The sequence below is a fragment of the Canis lupus genome, chromosome 9 (genome assembly GCF_003254725.2).
Source record: "Canis lupus dingo isolate Sandy chromosome 9, ASM325472v2, whole genome shotgun sequence".
Classification (NCBI taxonomy): Eukaryota; Metazoa; Chordata; class Mammalia; order Carnivora; family Canidae; genus Canis; species Canis lupus.
Window position 1 is genome coordinate 7,778,794 of NC_064251.1, and position 15,888 is coordinate 7,794,681.

A 15,888-nucleotide genomic window follows, 5' to 3' on the forward strand; every position below is an offset into this window, starting at 1 on the left:
TTTTATTTATTTATGATAGTCACACAGAGAGAGAGAGAGAGGCAGAGACACAGGCAGAGGGAGAAGCAGGCTCCATGCACCGGGAGCCTGACGTGGGATTCGATCCTGGGTCTCCAGGATCGCGCCCTGGGCCAAAGGCAGGCGCCAAACCGCTGCGCCACCCAGGGATCCCTCAAAATGCATTTTTTAAAAAATTAACTCAGGTCATACATTCCTTCACTTGCCCCGCTGTAGGGATGGATGTTGAAGTTAGTATGGGGCTGAGACACCCTGGGCAGCATGTCAAGAAGAGAACTGGGGGTTGGAAGAGGATCAACCTTGGTCATGGAAAGTGAAGAGTAGAAAGAGTTTCTCAAACATCAGCTTGCCTGGCAATCTGGGCCCTGCAGTAGACCTAATTAACCAGCCGGATGGAAGTGAGGCATTCAGTCCTCCTTAAAAAAAAAAAAATATATATATATATATATATATATATATATATATATATATATATATTTCCTCTGTAGCTCTTTTTGCAGGAGTTGTCATTGTTATTGAAATGCTTACTCCCTTGAGCTTCTCCAATTATTTAGCAAAAAATTGGGCCGCTTTGGTCTTAGCAACATCTGGCTTGGAGGATGGCCTTCACACAAGGTTTCCTATAGCGCATTTGATTGGGCTTTATGTTTTTTATTTTTTTATTTATTTATGATAGTCACAGAGAGAGAGAGAGAGAGAGAGGCAGAGACATAGGCAGAGGGAGAAGTAGGCTCCATGCACCGGGAGCCCGAGGGATTCGATCCTGGGTCTCCAGGATCGCGCCCTGGGCCAAAGGCAGGCGCCAAACCACTGCGCCACCCAGGGATCCCTGGGCTTTATGTTTTATTTTTGGCAGTAAAGAGGCAAAAGAGGGTTTGGGGATGAGGCCCCTGCCATGTGCCTTAAATCCTAATTGTGCATTCTTCTTATACACAAAGATGGGAAGAGGAAGATGCCCATTATCTCCTCCTCATGCTTATATCTTATGTCTTCAGGGCTGGTGCTGCTAGACTAGTTTTTGCCTTTAGAAGCAGCGTTGTAGCAGTAGGAGGGCTTTTGGTTCTCTCATCTGGGGTCATAAAGGGACTGGCTGGCAAGGACTTCCCTGTGGAGCCCATCACCTGAAGTCTTGGGCCGACTTCGTACCACCTTCTTCTTGGTAGCCTATCCCCTCCAGGCCCTGCTTCTTCGGGGTAAATGAGGGTTAATCACATACACTCCTTTCTGCTGCTGTATCAGCTAGTTAATATCACCACATCCAGATTAAAAAATACCTACCATTTAAAGGAGCTTTGCCAGTATTGAGAGTTTCAGGCCAACCACCTATGTGTGTGGGGGAATTATTAACTAAGGCTTACCATACAATCCAGCAATTGTACTCCTTGGTATTTACCTGAATGAACGGAAAAGTTATATCTACACAAAAACCTGCACTCAGATGCTTATAGCAGCTTTATTCATTATTCATAATTGCCCAAACTTGGAGGCAATCAAGACGTCCTTCCGTAGGTGAATGGATAAACAAACCGAGGTTTATCCAGACAATGGAATATTATTCAGGGCTGAAAAGAAATGAGCTTTCAAGCCATGGAAAGATACAGAGGAATCTTAAAATCTTATCACTAAGTGAAAGAAGCCAGTCTGAAAAGGCTACAGACCATGTGATTCCAACTGTATGACATTCTGGAAAAGGCAAAAGACTATGGAGACAGTAAAGGGATCAGTAGTTGTGAAGGGTCGGGAGGAGGGAAGCAGAGCACACAGGACTTTTAGGGCCGTGAAACTACCTTCTAGGATACTGTAATGGTGGATGCCTGTCTTTAAGTATTTATACAAACCCATAGGATGTGGGTTTGATCTCTAATGTAAACTATGAACTTTAGATGGTAATGGTCTATCAGTGTATTGTCACAAATATGCCACTGCGGTGTGGGATGCCCATCCTGGGAGTTTGTGCATGTGTGGGGCAGGGGACTTCTCTATTTTTTCTGCTCTATTTTGCTGTGAACCTATAACTGCTCTCAAAAAAAAAAAATACATGTAGTGCATGCCTTCAAATGCTATATTAGTTTCTTGTTGCCACTGCAAGAAAACACCACACATGTAGCAGCTCAAAATGACACGCATATGCTACCCGAAAGTACTGGAGTTCAGAAATCCAAAATAGTTTTATCTGGATTATAGTCGAGATGTTGGCCGGGCTGCATTCCTTCTGGAGGCTCTAGGGGACAATCTGTTTCCTTGCTCTTTCTGCTTTCTGGAGGTCACCTGCATTTCTTGGTTCATGACCTTTTCTTCATCTTTAAGCTAGCCTGGCAGCATCTTTCATCTTCCAGTTCCTTACCTACTGTGACCTCTGCTCTTGTCATCACATCTTCTCTCTGACTCTGACTCTTCTTGTCTTCTCATACGAACCCTGGGGTCACATTGGTTCCGCCCAGATCATCCAGGATAACCTTCCCATCTCAAGATCCTTAACTTAATCACAGCTGCAGAGTCACTTTTGGGACACATTTTCATATAAGGGGACATATTTTCAGGCTCTGGGGATTAGGGCGTAGCCGTCTTTGGGGGGAGGTCATTATTTTGTCTACCACATAATGCCTTTTAAATAGCTTTTTTTTTTGTTCCCCATTGTTGCTTTGGACAGGCGACCCAATTCTATTTCACGATTGTTCTTTGGTCATTTTTCCAATGTATGTGGGAGACGGGGAGTCTGGTGAGGAAAAGAAATGAAGAACATGAAAGACTCCTAACTCTGGGAAACGAACTAGGGGTGGTGGAAGGGGAGGTAGGTGGGGAGTGGGGGTGACTGGGTGACAGGCACTGAGGTAGGCACTTGACGGGATGAGCACTGGGTGTTGTTATTCTATACGTTGGCAAATTGAACACCAATAAAAAATAAATTTATATATAAAAAAGAAAGAAATGAAGGAAATTCAGTTGGGTCCTGGATTTCCCTGGAAAGATAAAGAACGGTGATTCTTGAGGCGGGGTCCACCTGAATCATCCAGCATGCTTTTCTATTTCAAGCATCACAGCATCCTGGGACCCCTCCCTTGAGAGGTGCATCTCTTCTCTACATTGTGTCACTTGTTCATGGGAATATTTTGCATTTCTCATCTGTAAGGGCAAGGAAGAAGTTGGCCTCCAGGGATGCAGAAGGATGGAAAGGGACTTGGGCAGAAGAGGTTCAACTTTGTGTGGAAGAGGTGAATGGAGAACCATGGCTGATAAATTGCACCCCCACCCCATGGCATCAACAAGGATGGGAGGCAGGGAGGGATTGGAGGATGCAATCAATGAGTGGCCTTCCTGGATGGTGTGGCCTTAGAGTTGCTGATGGTGGGGCTGTATGGAAGGTCCTGGAATGTGCAGAGAGGTAGCTGGACAGGTATGTGCAGGTCCGCCTCGCTGCGGAGTTTACCATGAACGGCAGCTACCCAAGGCTGTTGAACTCTAAAGCCAGTGAAACAGCAGTCTGGGAAAGAGATAGGTTAGGCTGGGGCATAGGGAAGGAGCCCACAAGCTTCCTTGGGTGGTCTCATGGAGCTGAAATGATGAGACATTTTCTTTCTCTCTGGGAGTTTCAGAGGCAGATACAATTTTTCTGTGGGTGGTACTAAGACTTTTTCTGGGAGAATTGGGCCCAGAGCAAGTGACTGTGTGTAGATGATGGTTGGCAGAAGGGAAATTACTTTCTGCATGGGTTTGTTCTTTATTGTTGCTTTTGTAATACCTGGTTCTGTCACTCCAAGTGTTATTTTGGAGATGGGTGATGCAGGTTTTTTTTTTTTTTTTTTTTTTTTTTTTTTTTTTTTAAGGCAAGGCATAATGAAATCATTTTTAGAAACCCATTCAACATTTTCATGTCAGTGATGACTGTCATATGGTTACGATGGGTAGTGGGTGTACTCTTACCAAGGAGATGTCACAGCAGCTATAAGAGTAAATGGCCATGGATGAGCGTTTAATGCAGTAAACACTGGAGAAGTTTTATCCAATTGACCACATTGAGATTTGTGTTCAGTGCTTCATGTTTCTCTTCCCTTTCATGGTTCTGCGCTTATTGAGGGGATTATGGTCCTGCTTGCTCAGGTCCCTGGATCTGCTGCTTATTGGTGATGTGCCCTCCTGCAAACTATCTTATTTTTTTTTTTTTTTTTTTTTAAATTTTTATTTATTTATGATAGTCACATCAGAGAGAGAGAGAGAGAGGCAGAGATACAGGCAGAGGGAGAAGCAGGCAGGCTCCATGCACTGGGAGCCCGATGTGGGATTCGATCCCAGGTCTCCAGGATCGCCCCCTGGGCCAAAGGCAGGCGCTAAACCGCTGCGCCACCCAGGGATCCCTGCAAACTATCTTATTACGTCTAGATTCAATTTCTTTATCTACTGATAGCAACAGAAAACAGCGTCTGACTCCTGGGGCTGTGGCAATGATAAAAGAAGGCATCAAAGATCTCTTTCCCCGAAAATAGCAAGTGATCAATAAATACTAGCTCCCTTCTTTCCTTTTGGAGATCACAAAGTTGCAAGACTAAGCTACTGACATTGATCAGCAGTTGTCTTCAAATATTTCAAAGGCTGCAAATATTTCTATATCCTAGAGGAAAGATACCTTCTTTGGTGCCCCAGAATGCAGACCTAGAGCTAACAGGTAAAAATTGAAGGGCCCTGGATATATGTGCGACACATATGCTGTGACAACCAAAAACATCTCCACACATTGCCAAATGTCCCCTGCAGGGTACAGTTGCCCACAGTGGAGAACCACTGAGTTGCAGGGTGGATGACAGGAAACTGGACTTCATCCTCCCAAGGTCACCTCCATCCCATGCCATATTGAGGTCCTATGGCATTAGTTCCAGGCATTCTGGTGGTAGATTTTTGGTTTGAAAGAGTACCTACCATTGAAGATGAAAGGCCTATGTATGTATAGGGTTTGCTTTGGGCTGTAGAGAGCACTGACGTCTGTACTTGGGAGGCCTTGTGTGGTTGTGGTTGGTTTAATGGCTCATTCATTGTGTTTTTTGCAGGTCATGCTGGCAGCCTCCTATTGGTCTCTCCTGGCTCCAGCTGTGGAGATGGCCACGTCCTCTGGGGGCTTTGGTGCCTTTGCCTTCTTCCCTGTGGCCATTGGCTTCACCCTTGGAGCTGCTTTTGTCTACCTGGCTGATCTCTTGATGCCTCACCTGGTGAGTACCATTCTTCAAACTTGACATACCTATGTCATGTCTCTGTTGAGTAGCCAGTGATATCGAAATAGATATTTCAAGCCATTTAGGACTTTCATCTAGAATTTTGCCTTGAATTGTGACTTTTTTTTTCCTAAAAGAAAATAAGCTCTCGGTAATATGACTAATCATCCCCTTAGTTACATTTTGGTAAGTTCAGATTTTAAATGTCAGGTTTCATTATAAATATAGAGTGCAGCTGACGTTGTACCGTGTGGCACTATGTCTATGAGCAGACCTAGCAACCGGGAGAAGTGAGTGATTACGATCATGGTCTTGACCCTTAAGGAGCATACACTGTCATTAGGGAGATGATGGCACACCCAACTATGGCATAAGACCATTGACAAAGCGTCACATTGACAAGGGCTTATGAACAGGAGGATGAGGTGGGGACACTGGGTAGCAAAGCTCTGAGTTTGAGTTCATTTCTGTTCCTGGCTGGTTGTATGCTCCTTAACTCCAGTTTTTCTTCCTATAGCCTGAGGATAACTCCCTTTAAGGGCTGCAAAGTGAAAATTTAAAAATCTAAAAGGCACCAGAATTGGGGGGTGAGCCAGGGTTTTTAGGCTTTTCTGCTGAAATGAGGCTGGTGGGTTAGGTTTGGGGAGTGAGCACATACTCGCTCACGTGGAAGCATGGTACAAACCACAGCCTGAAATCTGGCCATGAGCACTGAACAGAAAGAGCCAAGGCCAAGCAATGAGATCCTAACTGAATGCCGTTGGTTAAAATCAGGTAGGCTGCATAAGCTTCTGTCAGTAGAGAAGGGCTGATGTCCATGAGAATCTAGTATGGGGACACACAGCCTTACCAGATGCTCTGTTCCAACCAGCCCTAGAGGTAGGCAGAAGTCCTCTGTGAGATCTGAGCTGGTGCTTGAATTCTTTGCTCACCCAAGAAAGGGAGGAGGTGTGATAAGGACCCTATAGGGGAGAATGGGGTTGAAGGTCATTCCTTCTGTTGGACTGTGATGAGCTAGGATCAGGTCAGGCTCACTGGAGTCAGCAGGACATCTAGCCCAGGAGGTAGTCTGACATTCTCTTCCCTGCCTTCTTTCCTGCTGTAAATTCCTGACCAGAGAAAGAGAAGGAAGGGTTCTTGGGAACTTGTTCTTGGGGCCGATGAGAAACTGATTCCTCATGTCACAAAAGGACCAGACTCTGGACCAGACAGATGGATGTGATGGTTGGATGGAGAGTCAGGGCACTGTCTTGGGGGAAAGACCATGTGTCATTTTTTTCACCACAACCTTGAATGTCAGTGTCAGTTTCTGGCCCCCGGACCCTTGGCTTCCTTGCCGTTGATTATATCTGCATGATAAGAACTTTAAGAGGTCCTCCGTGTGGGCTGCCATATTGTGCTCTTAGATCCACCCTGGTAATGTGTGAACTTGCTGTTGGGATGTATTATGCTTGCCATGGCAGGAAGATCTTGCAGCCAATGGCCTTAACTCTCAGAATAGCAGACCAGGGCTGGCTCAGTGGCTCTGCACGGCCCCCACTGGGTCTCTTTCTGTCCTTCCTACCTGGGCCCAATTGGGTTTCTAAGACTGTCTTGTGAAGGGTTCTTTTTTTTTTTTTTTTAAGATTTTATTTATTTATTTATGAGAGACACACAGAGAGAGAGAGAGAGAGAGGCAGAGACACAGGCAGAGGGAGAAGCAGGCTCCATGCAGGGAGCCTGACGTGGGACTCGATCCCGGGTCTCCAGGATCACACCCTGGGCTGAAGGCGGTGCTAAACCACTTGTGCCACCAGGGCTGCCCAATGTGAAGGGTTCTTTGGACTCACGATGAGTCACTGCTCACTGGGGCAGGGACGGGGGCAGGTATATTGGATCAGCTGTCTGAATGTGAGGACTTTCTCTGGGCAGTGTAAATAGTCATTGGCCAATTTGTACTGTGCAGCATCATTGTTTTAACCTTTTGCTTGGCGTTTGTTCTAATGTATGCTTTGAATATGGAGAAGATCCCAGGGGGAAAGTCATGGACAAACTGTACAGAAAATTCGGAATGGCTTGGGAGTGGCGGCTGAGCATCCAGGGAGAGAATTCAAAGGGGCTTGAGAAAGGACATAATAACCACTAATGCCCAGACACTTGCTAATTGGCAGAAAGATCAGCCTGACAGTAAACATCTGTTCTAGGACGTTTTAAAAGAAATTAATTCTTGCTGTTGAGGTGAGAAGGAGAATTTGTGCTGCAAGGTCTATAAACAGATAAGAATTATTTATAATTGCTACAGTCACTGAATACAGATGTTGCTGTTGTGAGTGGTGCTTGCAGACTCAGGCTACCATTGCTCTGAGACGCATGAGGCTCCCCTAGGTTTCACTCTTTAACCTGCTTCCAAACCCAGAAGGGGCAGCAGCTTGGATCCATGGAAGATGCTTCATAGAGCGTGAGTTAATAGGTTTTGATCTTGAGTCCATGTGGTCATCTGGCACTGATGGAGCACGCACAGGGAAGGTAGTCTTCTCAGGCAGCTAGAAGCTGGTTTGAGAACCCAGACTCTCGGGTTTGTGGCAAGGAGATGGTTAACAACCACCTCTGGTCTCCCAACTCTATTTCTGTTGGTTCAGCTTTTCAGATTTATCTGTCTCCCTTTGGGAGCCAAAGCAAAACACTGCTCATGAAAAGGGTTTTACTCATAACGGCCTGTCAGGTTGAACCCATTGTGGCTTTGTTAACTTCAGATACATCAAATCTCTCTCTGAACTGGGTATTTGTTTTCATTTTTTTAAATCTGGGAATAAAGTAGGGAAGGCTTAGCTAGTAACCGTTAATGGGAAATGAGCTTACAGGGATTTATGGAGATTTTGCCAAATGGTGTCTTAATGGGAGAGGGAAAGAGGTGGAGGGGGTGTCGACACAGACCTTGGGAAGAGTGCTGGCAAGAGGGGGTTGATGGGGAATGCGACTGGGGCCAGCCTGAGCCCAGGGTTCCCCATCAGAGACCCTAGGGAGAGACAGAGTGGATATTAAACAGCTTTTTGGAAACACTGACATTTTTATGACCTTTGCAGTGTTGCTTCTATATGAAGTTAAGGATGGCAGGAGGTAGGTGGTCTTCACGTTGAGTTTAAAGCAGTGATTTTCTTCTGGTGGGTAGAAGGGTAGTGTTGGGAAGGACGCTAGGATGCGTGTCCCCAAGGCATCTTTTTAAACATATTAGTGTCACAACAATACAACACAAAAAAAATTGCATCATAAAAACTTAAAAAAAATAAAGTCCCTTCCTGCTATAGAGTGTGTCCCCTTCAAATTTATATCGTGAAATCCTAACCCCCAGTGTGATGGTATTAGGAGGTAGGGCCTTCTGGACATGATCAGATCTCGAGCGTGGTGCCCGTATGATATTAGGGCCCTTATATAGAGGTCCCCAAGAGCTCCCTGTTCTTTCTGCCATGTGAGGACACATGGTGACACACAAGTGCTGTCTATGAACAAGAAGCCAGACACCAATTTTGCCAGCACTTCAATGTTGGACTTTTAGCTTCCAGAACTGTGAGGTAAACACATTTCTGTTGTATATAAGCCACTCGGTCTATAATAATTTTTTTAATAGATTTTAGTTTTTTGAGTACTCTCTACACCCAACATGGGGCTCGAACCCACAACCCCGAGATCAAGAGTCACTCACTTCACCGACTGAGCCAGCCAGGCGCCTCTTACAGTAATTTTTTATAGCAACCCCAGATGGACTAAGACACTTGGAGCTTTCTATCCTGTCCCCAGACCAACCACTGTTACCCATTCAAGGGATAACCTTCCAGATTTTTTCTCTTGCCTTTAAGAAAATGAACTATGCTGTGTCTTTAAATCCTGAAATGTAAACACTTTCCCATTTGCTTGTGTTGCTTGAGAGCGAGAGCGTGCTTTAAATCCTCTATGGAGCAATCCGGACCACCTCATTTTGAGCTCCTTTCTCCTGTGTGCACACAGGCCATTCGTTTTTCACACCATTGGAACCCATGTGTGCGATCTCTTGTGTGGTGTCTTTACATTTGAAGTGACTTTTTTGCTACAGTCGTTCTAGTACCTGCGCAGTGTCCCACCGCCCTACTGTACGTGGTCCGCCTCATGGTCTCCCTATCATCCAGGAGCTGGATTCCTCTATGCTTTTACATATATATCTGTGTACATCTGGAAATGTAATTTTGTTTTGTGTTTTCTGAAAAACACATGGTAACATACTGTCTGTGTTGTTGCTACTTGCTTTTTTCAGCTTGCTTTCCATCTTGGCAGTCTCACTGGGAGACGTGTGTGCTCCCAACCCCCTCCCTCCCCTCTCTTGGGGATGTGACATCTTGAGGAGGCTGCCCAAGGACTGGGGAAGGGGGAGGGAAGGTAGCAGGTCTCTGATTCCCTCTGAGATGTCTCATCGGGGGGAGCATGGCTAGTGGTCCTGCCCAGGCTGGGGGGTGGGCAGGGCAGATCCTCAGGCAGTGGTGGGGAACTGCCTTCGTCTCTGCTCCCTCCTCAATCAGTCCGTGTCCCCAGTCCTGTTGAGTTTCTCCTCTTTGTTGTCTCCATAATGGCAAAGAAGATGCCTCTGCTGAAAACCTGAGCGAGCAGTGTGTGCACGTACTTCCAATATGCAGCCAACTTTGACTGACGTCAATACCCACCCGTTGGCTGGAGTTGCGATGAGGGGCCACATATGATGAGTGTGTGCAAGTGACAGAGGTTGCAGGAAGCGCTTATTTTCCCTCCAGAAGGGGCCTTTGGATGTTTTTCTCTCCTTTGTAGATTCTCTCCATCCTCAGCAATTTTTGTTTTAAAGATTTTATTTATTTATTCATGAGAGACACAGAGGGAAAGGGAGAAGCAGGCTCCCTGTGGGGAACCGTATGTGGGACTCGATCCCAGGACCCTGGGATCACGACCTGAGCCAAAGGCAGTTGGATGCTCAACCACTGAGCCACCCAGGCAGGCGTCCCTCCATCCTCAGCATTCTGATTCTACTTCACTGAAGAATACCTTGCAGAGAAAAGATGGGGTCTCAGGGGGTGGGGGGGGGATGGCAAGAATATCTTACAGGACACCACAAGGAGATACTGCAGTGGCAACCACCTGAGAGTCCGTAGCAGAAGCCTGACATTGTCTGATAAGCCCAACTGGCTGCCAGAGAGAAGATTGGCCCTCTGCCTCAGTTTTAGTGCTTCTTCTTCTTCTTCTTCTTCTTCTTCTTCTTCTTCTTCTTCTTCTTCTTCTTCTTCTTCTTCTTCTTCTTCTTCTTCTTCTTTTTTAAGATTTGATTTATTTGAGAGAAGTGTGCAGGTCTATGCATGGGCAGGGGAAGGGGAGGGGGTGGGGCAAAGGAGGGGGGTAGGGCAAAAGGAGAGGGAGAAGCAGGCTTCCTGCTGAGCTGGGGGCTCCATGGAGGGCTCTATCCCAGGACCCTGAGATCATGACCTGAGCTGAAGGCAGATATTTAACCGACTGAGCCACCCAGGTGCCCCTTAGTGCTTCCTTCTTTCTCATACTTTGTTGAGCATTGGCAGTTCTGCTTGATACTGGAAGATAGACTGGGTTTGAGCAGTTGTTGACATCGTGGCTAGGCTGGAGAGAGCGAGAGAGAGCCTCCAGTGCAGGGGCTGGGCTGGGCAAGAGGCTCCACTGGCTGTTAGAATCAGGTCAAAGAGGGATGAGGTTTTGCAAATGGGCATGCTGCTTCACCGTCTACACAATCTGTATCCATTTCCCAGGGCCTCCAGAACAGAGTACTGTGGACCAGGGAGCTTCAACAGCAGAAATGTGTTTCCTCCAGTTCTGGAGGCTGGAATTCTGTGATCAGGGTGCCAGCGGGGCAGGTTTCTTCTGTGTCCTTGCTCGTTGGCTTGCAGATGCTCCCTTCTTGCTGGGCCCTCGTGTGGTCTTTTTTCTGAGCATGTGCATCCCTGGCATCTCCCTGTGTGTCCAAATGTCCTCTGGTCCGGGCACTGGTCTGATGGGAGCAGGGCCCACCCTCACGGTCTCATTTTCACCTAATCATCCCTTTCAAAGGCCCTCCTTCCAAGTATAGTCACATTTGGAGGTGCAGGGGTCATGGCTTCAACATAAGAATTGTAGAGGCCATAGTTCAGTCCATAACCACGTTCTCTTAGTTTCTTTTGGAATTAATGGTACTAAGGTTGAGAGGTGACTGGGTAGGGATGCCTCATCCTGTGGACATGACTGGAGGCCATTGGTTAAGGCATGGGGTGTTTTGAACAAGAACAAGCCAGGGTTTTCCTGGCAGCTGAGTGGACAGGCTGATTAAGGATGCTCCCAGAGCAGATACATGACACTCATTGATACTTTCGTTTCCACTGGAGCAAACCCATAAGCTTGCTCAACAAAAGCAGTGGCTCTGGAGCCCCGGCTCAAGAGTGTTTGAAAAGGTTGGAGGGATTCACTGCCTATGGAACAGACAGGCTATGTCACTGCACTGGGGGACTCAGAGGCACAAAGCTACAGGCCCTTCAGAAGCCGATACTTGGAAAGAGTGGCATTTGAGTCCCCAGGGCCCAGCACCCAGTCCCAAGGTGCAAGTGGGAGCCAAACTTGAGGTTTCTTTGCTTGTGATGCATTCTGCAGTTTCCTGTGAGTTTAAGGAAGATGCTTAGGTAGGTGTTGGTTTTGGCTTTACTCCCAGTATGGTATGGTTGCTGCTTTTCCAAGAAAACCATGGGTTTCAGCCATTCTGTGGCTGTCTTGCAGGGCACGTTTAGCCGTGGACATACATCCTGCTCCAGCCATTTGTGTGCCTGTGTGTGTTAGCTGTGCACACAGTCCTGGCTCCTTGGGGCTGTAGGAAAAATATTTGTAGCTTTGCAGCCAGTGGCACAGAGCATCGGAGGCCATCCACTCTGGCTCTTGGCCAGGGTTCAGAAGCCCATCTCTGTCAGTGTTGTGTCTTCCTGGAGGGAAGTGGGTTTGGTGTGAAAACTCATACATCCGTGTGCACACGTGCACACATACACACACACACCAAAGCATCCACTTCAGTATAGGCTATAAAGCACTGTAAGACCAACCACTGAATGCTTCTTATTTTTAAAATAGTTTATAATAGTAAATAGTTTTATTTATAATAAAGTACCATTTTAAAAAAGATTTATTTCTTCATTTGAGAGAGGGGGAGAGAGAGCATAAAAACGTGAACAGTGGGAGGGGCAGAGGGAGAGGGAAAGAGAATCTCAAGCAGACTCCCTGCTGAGCACAGAGCCTGATGTGGGGCTTGATCTCACGATCCTGAGAGCATGAGATCATGACCTGAGCCAAAATAAAGAGTCAAATGCTTAACCTACTAAGCCACCCCAGGCACCCCATACTGGCAGGGATTCTTAAATGCAGATAGTCACGGTGGGACCCTTCTAGATCTTGGGTTTTGTTCTCCATGCTTACAACACGTTTTCATATTTTAGATCATAAAGTTGTGACTGAGCACTTGTCGGGTCTTGCTATTTGTTGAGTTGGGCAACATGCCCATGGCAAAGATGGTGATGGCAGAGGAGATTTACGAGGCTGGAATCAGGTGTGCACCTCCTGTTAACTTCTTCTTCCCAAAGATGGCAGTGCCTCTGTCTGGCTCACAGGGGAATACCTAGCTAGGCGCCTGGTGCGTCCTTGCCAAGCAGAACAGATCCAGGCCCTGCCCACGGTGTTGGTCTCCTCTGGGATCATGATGGTGCTGCTGGTGGTGGTGGGGAATCCAAGCCAGAGGGTGGCCAGAGTTCTGGTATCCAAGAAGAAAAGAGGAAGGGAGTGTGGGGCCAGAGATGTGGTTTGGCCAGTTCTTAGAAAGGATGGAGTTGGAGTAAAACCACTCCCATGTGGAGCCATGGGGATAAACAACAAGGCATATCCATAGCCGTAGTATATAGTGCCTCCTTCCAGAAATGCTCTATGCTGTTCTAGGTCTGCAGTTCCTTTCACTGTCCTGTATCTTAGGAATGGGTGGAGGGGAAGGGATTTTATCCTTGTGCCTCGGGAGCACACTGTGGCTTCAAAATCATAGCCAAGCCGCCTTTTTTCCAGTGACGTGGGCAAGCAATTGTAGGACTTTCCTCACCTCGACCCGAGCCAGATGGAGGTGTTCTGAGTTTAGTGCAAAAGCTAAAAGTGATCATCACAAACCCAATGGCAGTGGTGAGTACTGTTCTCTCCTGCCTACACTACAGGATGTGGTTTGTGTGTTCCTCCTCCATAAACTGTGTCTTGGTTCCGCTGTAGCCCTTCTGTTCCCTATGCTGTCATCACCCATGGACCCAACCCCCTGTGGCCTGAAGGCAGGAGCATGGACAGGGATGGACCTGCTCTGGTGTCCCCTGGGTCCCCCGCACCAATCAGCACAGAGCCTGGCACAGAGTAGGTCTCTAGGAGGTATTTGATGAATGTGTCAATGAAGATGTTCGGAAGATCTAATGGGACCATCTTTGTGAAAACCCCCTACAGCTTCTAAGTTTAAAGTGCTTTATGTCTGTGAGTTATTTTCTAGAAGCAGATCCATGCCCTTTGCAAGGGCCTCTTTTTTTTGGCACAGCAAACGTGAGGCATAGATAATTAACCATGCAGGTGAAAAATAGAAAAACTTAGTCTGAAATTTGAATCCGTTGTATGATTTTTCATGGCTTTACTTTCTTTAATTATGTTTACTTACAAAGCTAAAGATGTACACTGCCATTTAAAATAGGCATTTTCTGAGCAGTGGGATCAGGAAGTGTGTTAGAAGAGAGGTGAGTGCAATGGGGTAGGGGTGGGAGGGAGCCCGGAAGTTGTCTTTGGTGCTTCAGGAAAATATTAACACCTGAACCTCCTCCTGGAGGTCTGATTCCATTGTGCCCACAGGGAGGCCTAGGTATCTGAAACAGAACATCCCCACAGAGGCTCTGACGTGCCACCAAGGTCGGTGACCACTGAATGAAGCCTACTCATAACTTTTTGTTCAGATGTTGTTTTTGGGATAATTCACTGCAATTTACATACCTTTCTCTTTCCCTTCTAAGCCAAGTTTTACTATTGCAGAAGCCTCAGAAAAGAGGGAAAGGAGGACATCCTGCAGGTGATGAAGGGACAGTCTCCAGATGAAAGGGGAGAGGATCTGGTTCTCTGGATGGCAAACGTCAGAGCTCACCAGAATCACCTGGGAGACCTCCTTTACCCAAAGGGCTCTAGCTTCCTTTTGACCGCTGCCTTTCTCCTCCCCTGGTTCTCTGGGCAGCGTAATCACTTGCTTTGTCTGACACCCTGATCCTGACTCTACTCACCCCTGCCCATTTTGCCAGAAGCTACTCGAATAGCTTCCATATGGCAGAGCAAGTGGCAGTTGGTGGCGTCCCAGGAGACTGTCTCTCCCTGAAGACGCCCAGAAATGGCTTAAGGCGGGACCTATAGGTAATGAGCCTCGGGAAGTGCAAGCTAATGCCACGTTTTCTCGCTGCCAGAGTTCTAGTTGGACATCATGGTTGGGGGTAGAAGCGGGATTATTTGTATTAAATAATGATACTGTATTTTGTGATGGCATATTATATGATGATATCTAAGGGTATTCCATAATGGCATTATGTAAATAACATGTCATTATATACATTATGTCTTAATTCTTTCTTTTTTTAAAGATACATTTATTTATTTTAGAGAGAGAGAGAGTGAGCATGAGCTCAAGAGAGCACCCAAGCAGGGGGAAGGTCAGAGGGAGGGGCAGAGGGAGAGGGAGAGAGAGAACTCAAGCAGACTCCCTGAGGATGTGGAGCCTGACATGAGACTCAATCCCAGGACCCTGAGATCATGACCTGAGCTGAAATCAAGAGTTAGGTGCTCAATGGACTGAGCCACCCAGGCACCACATACCTTAAGTCTTTCTACCAACCCCATGCTCCCCACCCTAGTCTGCATTTCTAGGTTGGCATAAGGCTTCTTTAGAGGCAGCACATTAGAGGGGAGCAAGCATGGGCATTGGACAAAATTGCCCTGGATTCATTCCTAGGGCTGCACATCTAGGGGCAGATACTTAGTATCCTCAGTATCCTTATCTGTAGAATGGATATAATCCTACCTGAGAGGGTGGCCATGAGGATTAACTGCAATAATGCTAATAGAGCACCTAACACACAGTTTGGCTGGCATACAGTAGGTGTTTAATAAATATCAGTTCTCATATCAGGAAATGTGGAAGCTGTTGTGTATTCAGGCTTAATAAAATGGGTGTGTGTTGGGGGAGATGTATCTATGTATTTGTGTATGCGTGTAGTCTTCAAAGGAGGAGGGCTTCATCGTGATGTTCATTTGTCTTACCTCTGGGTTCTAGAAGGTGAGGTGTCCTTTCCTAGACGTTTGCATATCCTATAAGCAGATGGCCCCTTCCTTCTGCTGCCCCAAAGGGAATGGATTGAAAATTGTGCCTGTAAAACTAGACCCTTAGGACCATAGCCCATCTTTCCCACTCCTGTGGTATCTTTCTCTCAGATGGATCATTGTTCAATGGAAGAGTGACCAACTGGCCACTCCACTTGGAGACCAAAATGATTTGACTAGGTGAGGAGGAAATCTTCAGTTACCTGTGCCTTATCTGTAAATAAGTAGATTTACTTTACTCATAGAACAGGTTGCTAGTGGGTTGTCCACCTGGTATTGAGGTTGTTGCTAC

General features: G+C 46.7%; 1 protein-coding gene across 9 annotated transcripts in view; it reads left to right on the plus strand.

The window, feature by feature from the left end:
* SLC39A11 (solute carrier family 39 member 11) overlaps nucleotides 1-15,888 on the plus strand; it is a 406,549-nt gene that overhangs the window by 116,823 nt on the left and 273,838 nt on the right. For all 9 annotated transcript variants that reach the window (XM_049113949.1, XM_049113948.1, XM_049113945.1 and 6 more), the window contains one exon: nucleotides 5,058-5,216. In XM_049113949.1, the coding sequence (XP_048969906.1) occupies nucleotides 5,058-5,216 (159 nt within the window). The remainder of the gene's footprint in view (nucleotides 1-5,057; nucleotides 5,217-15,888) is intronic.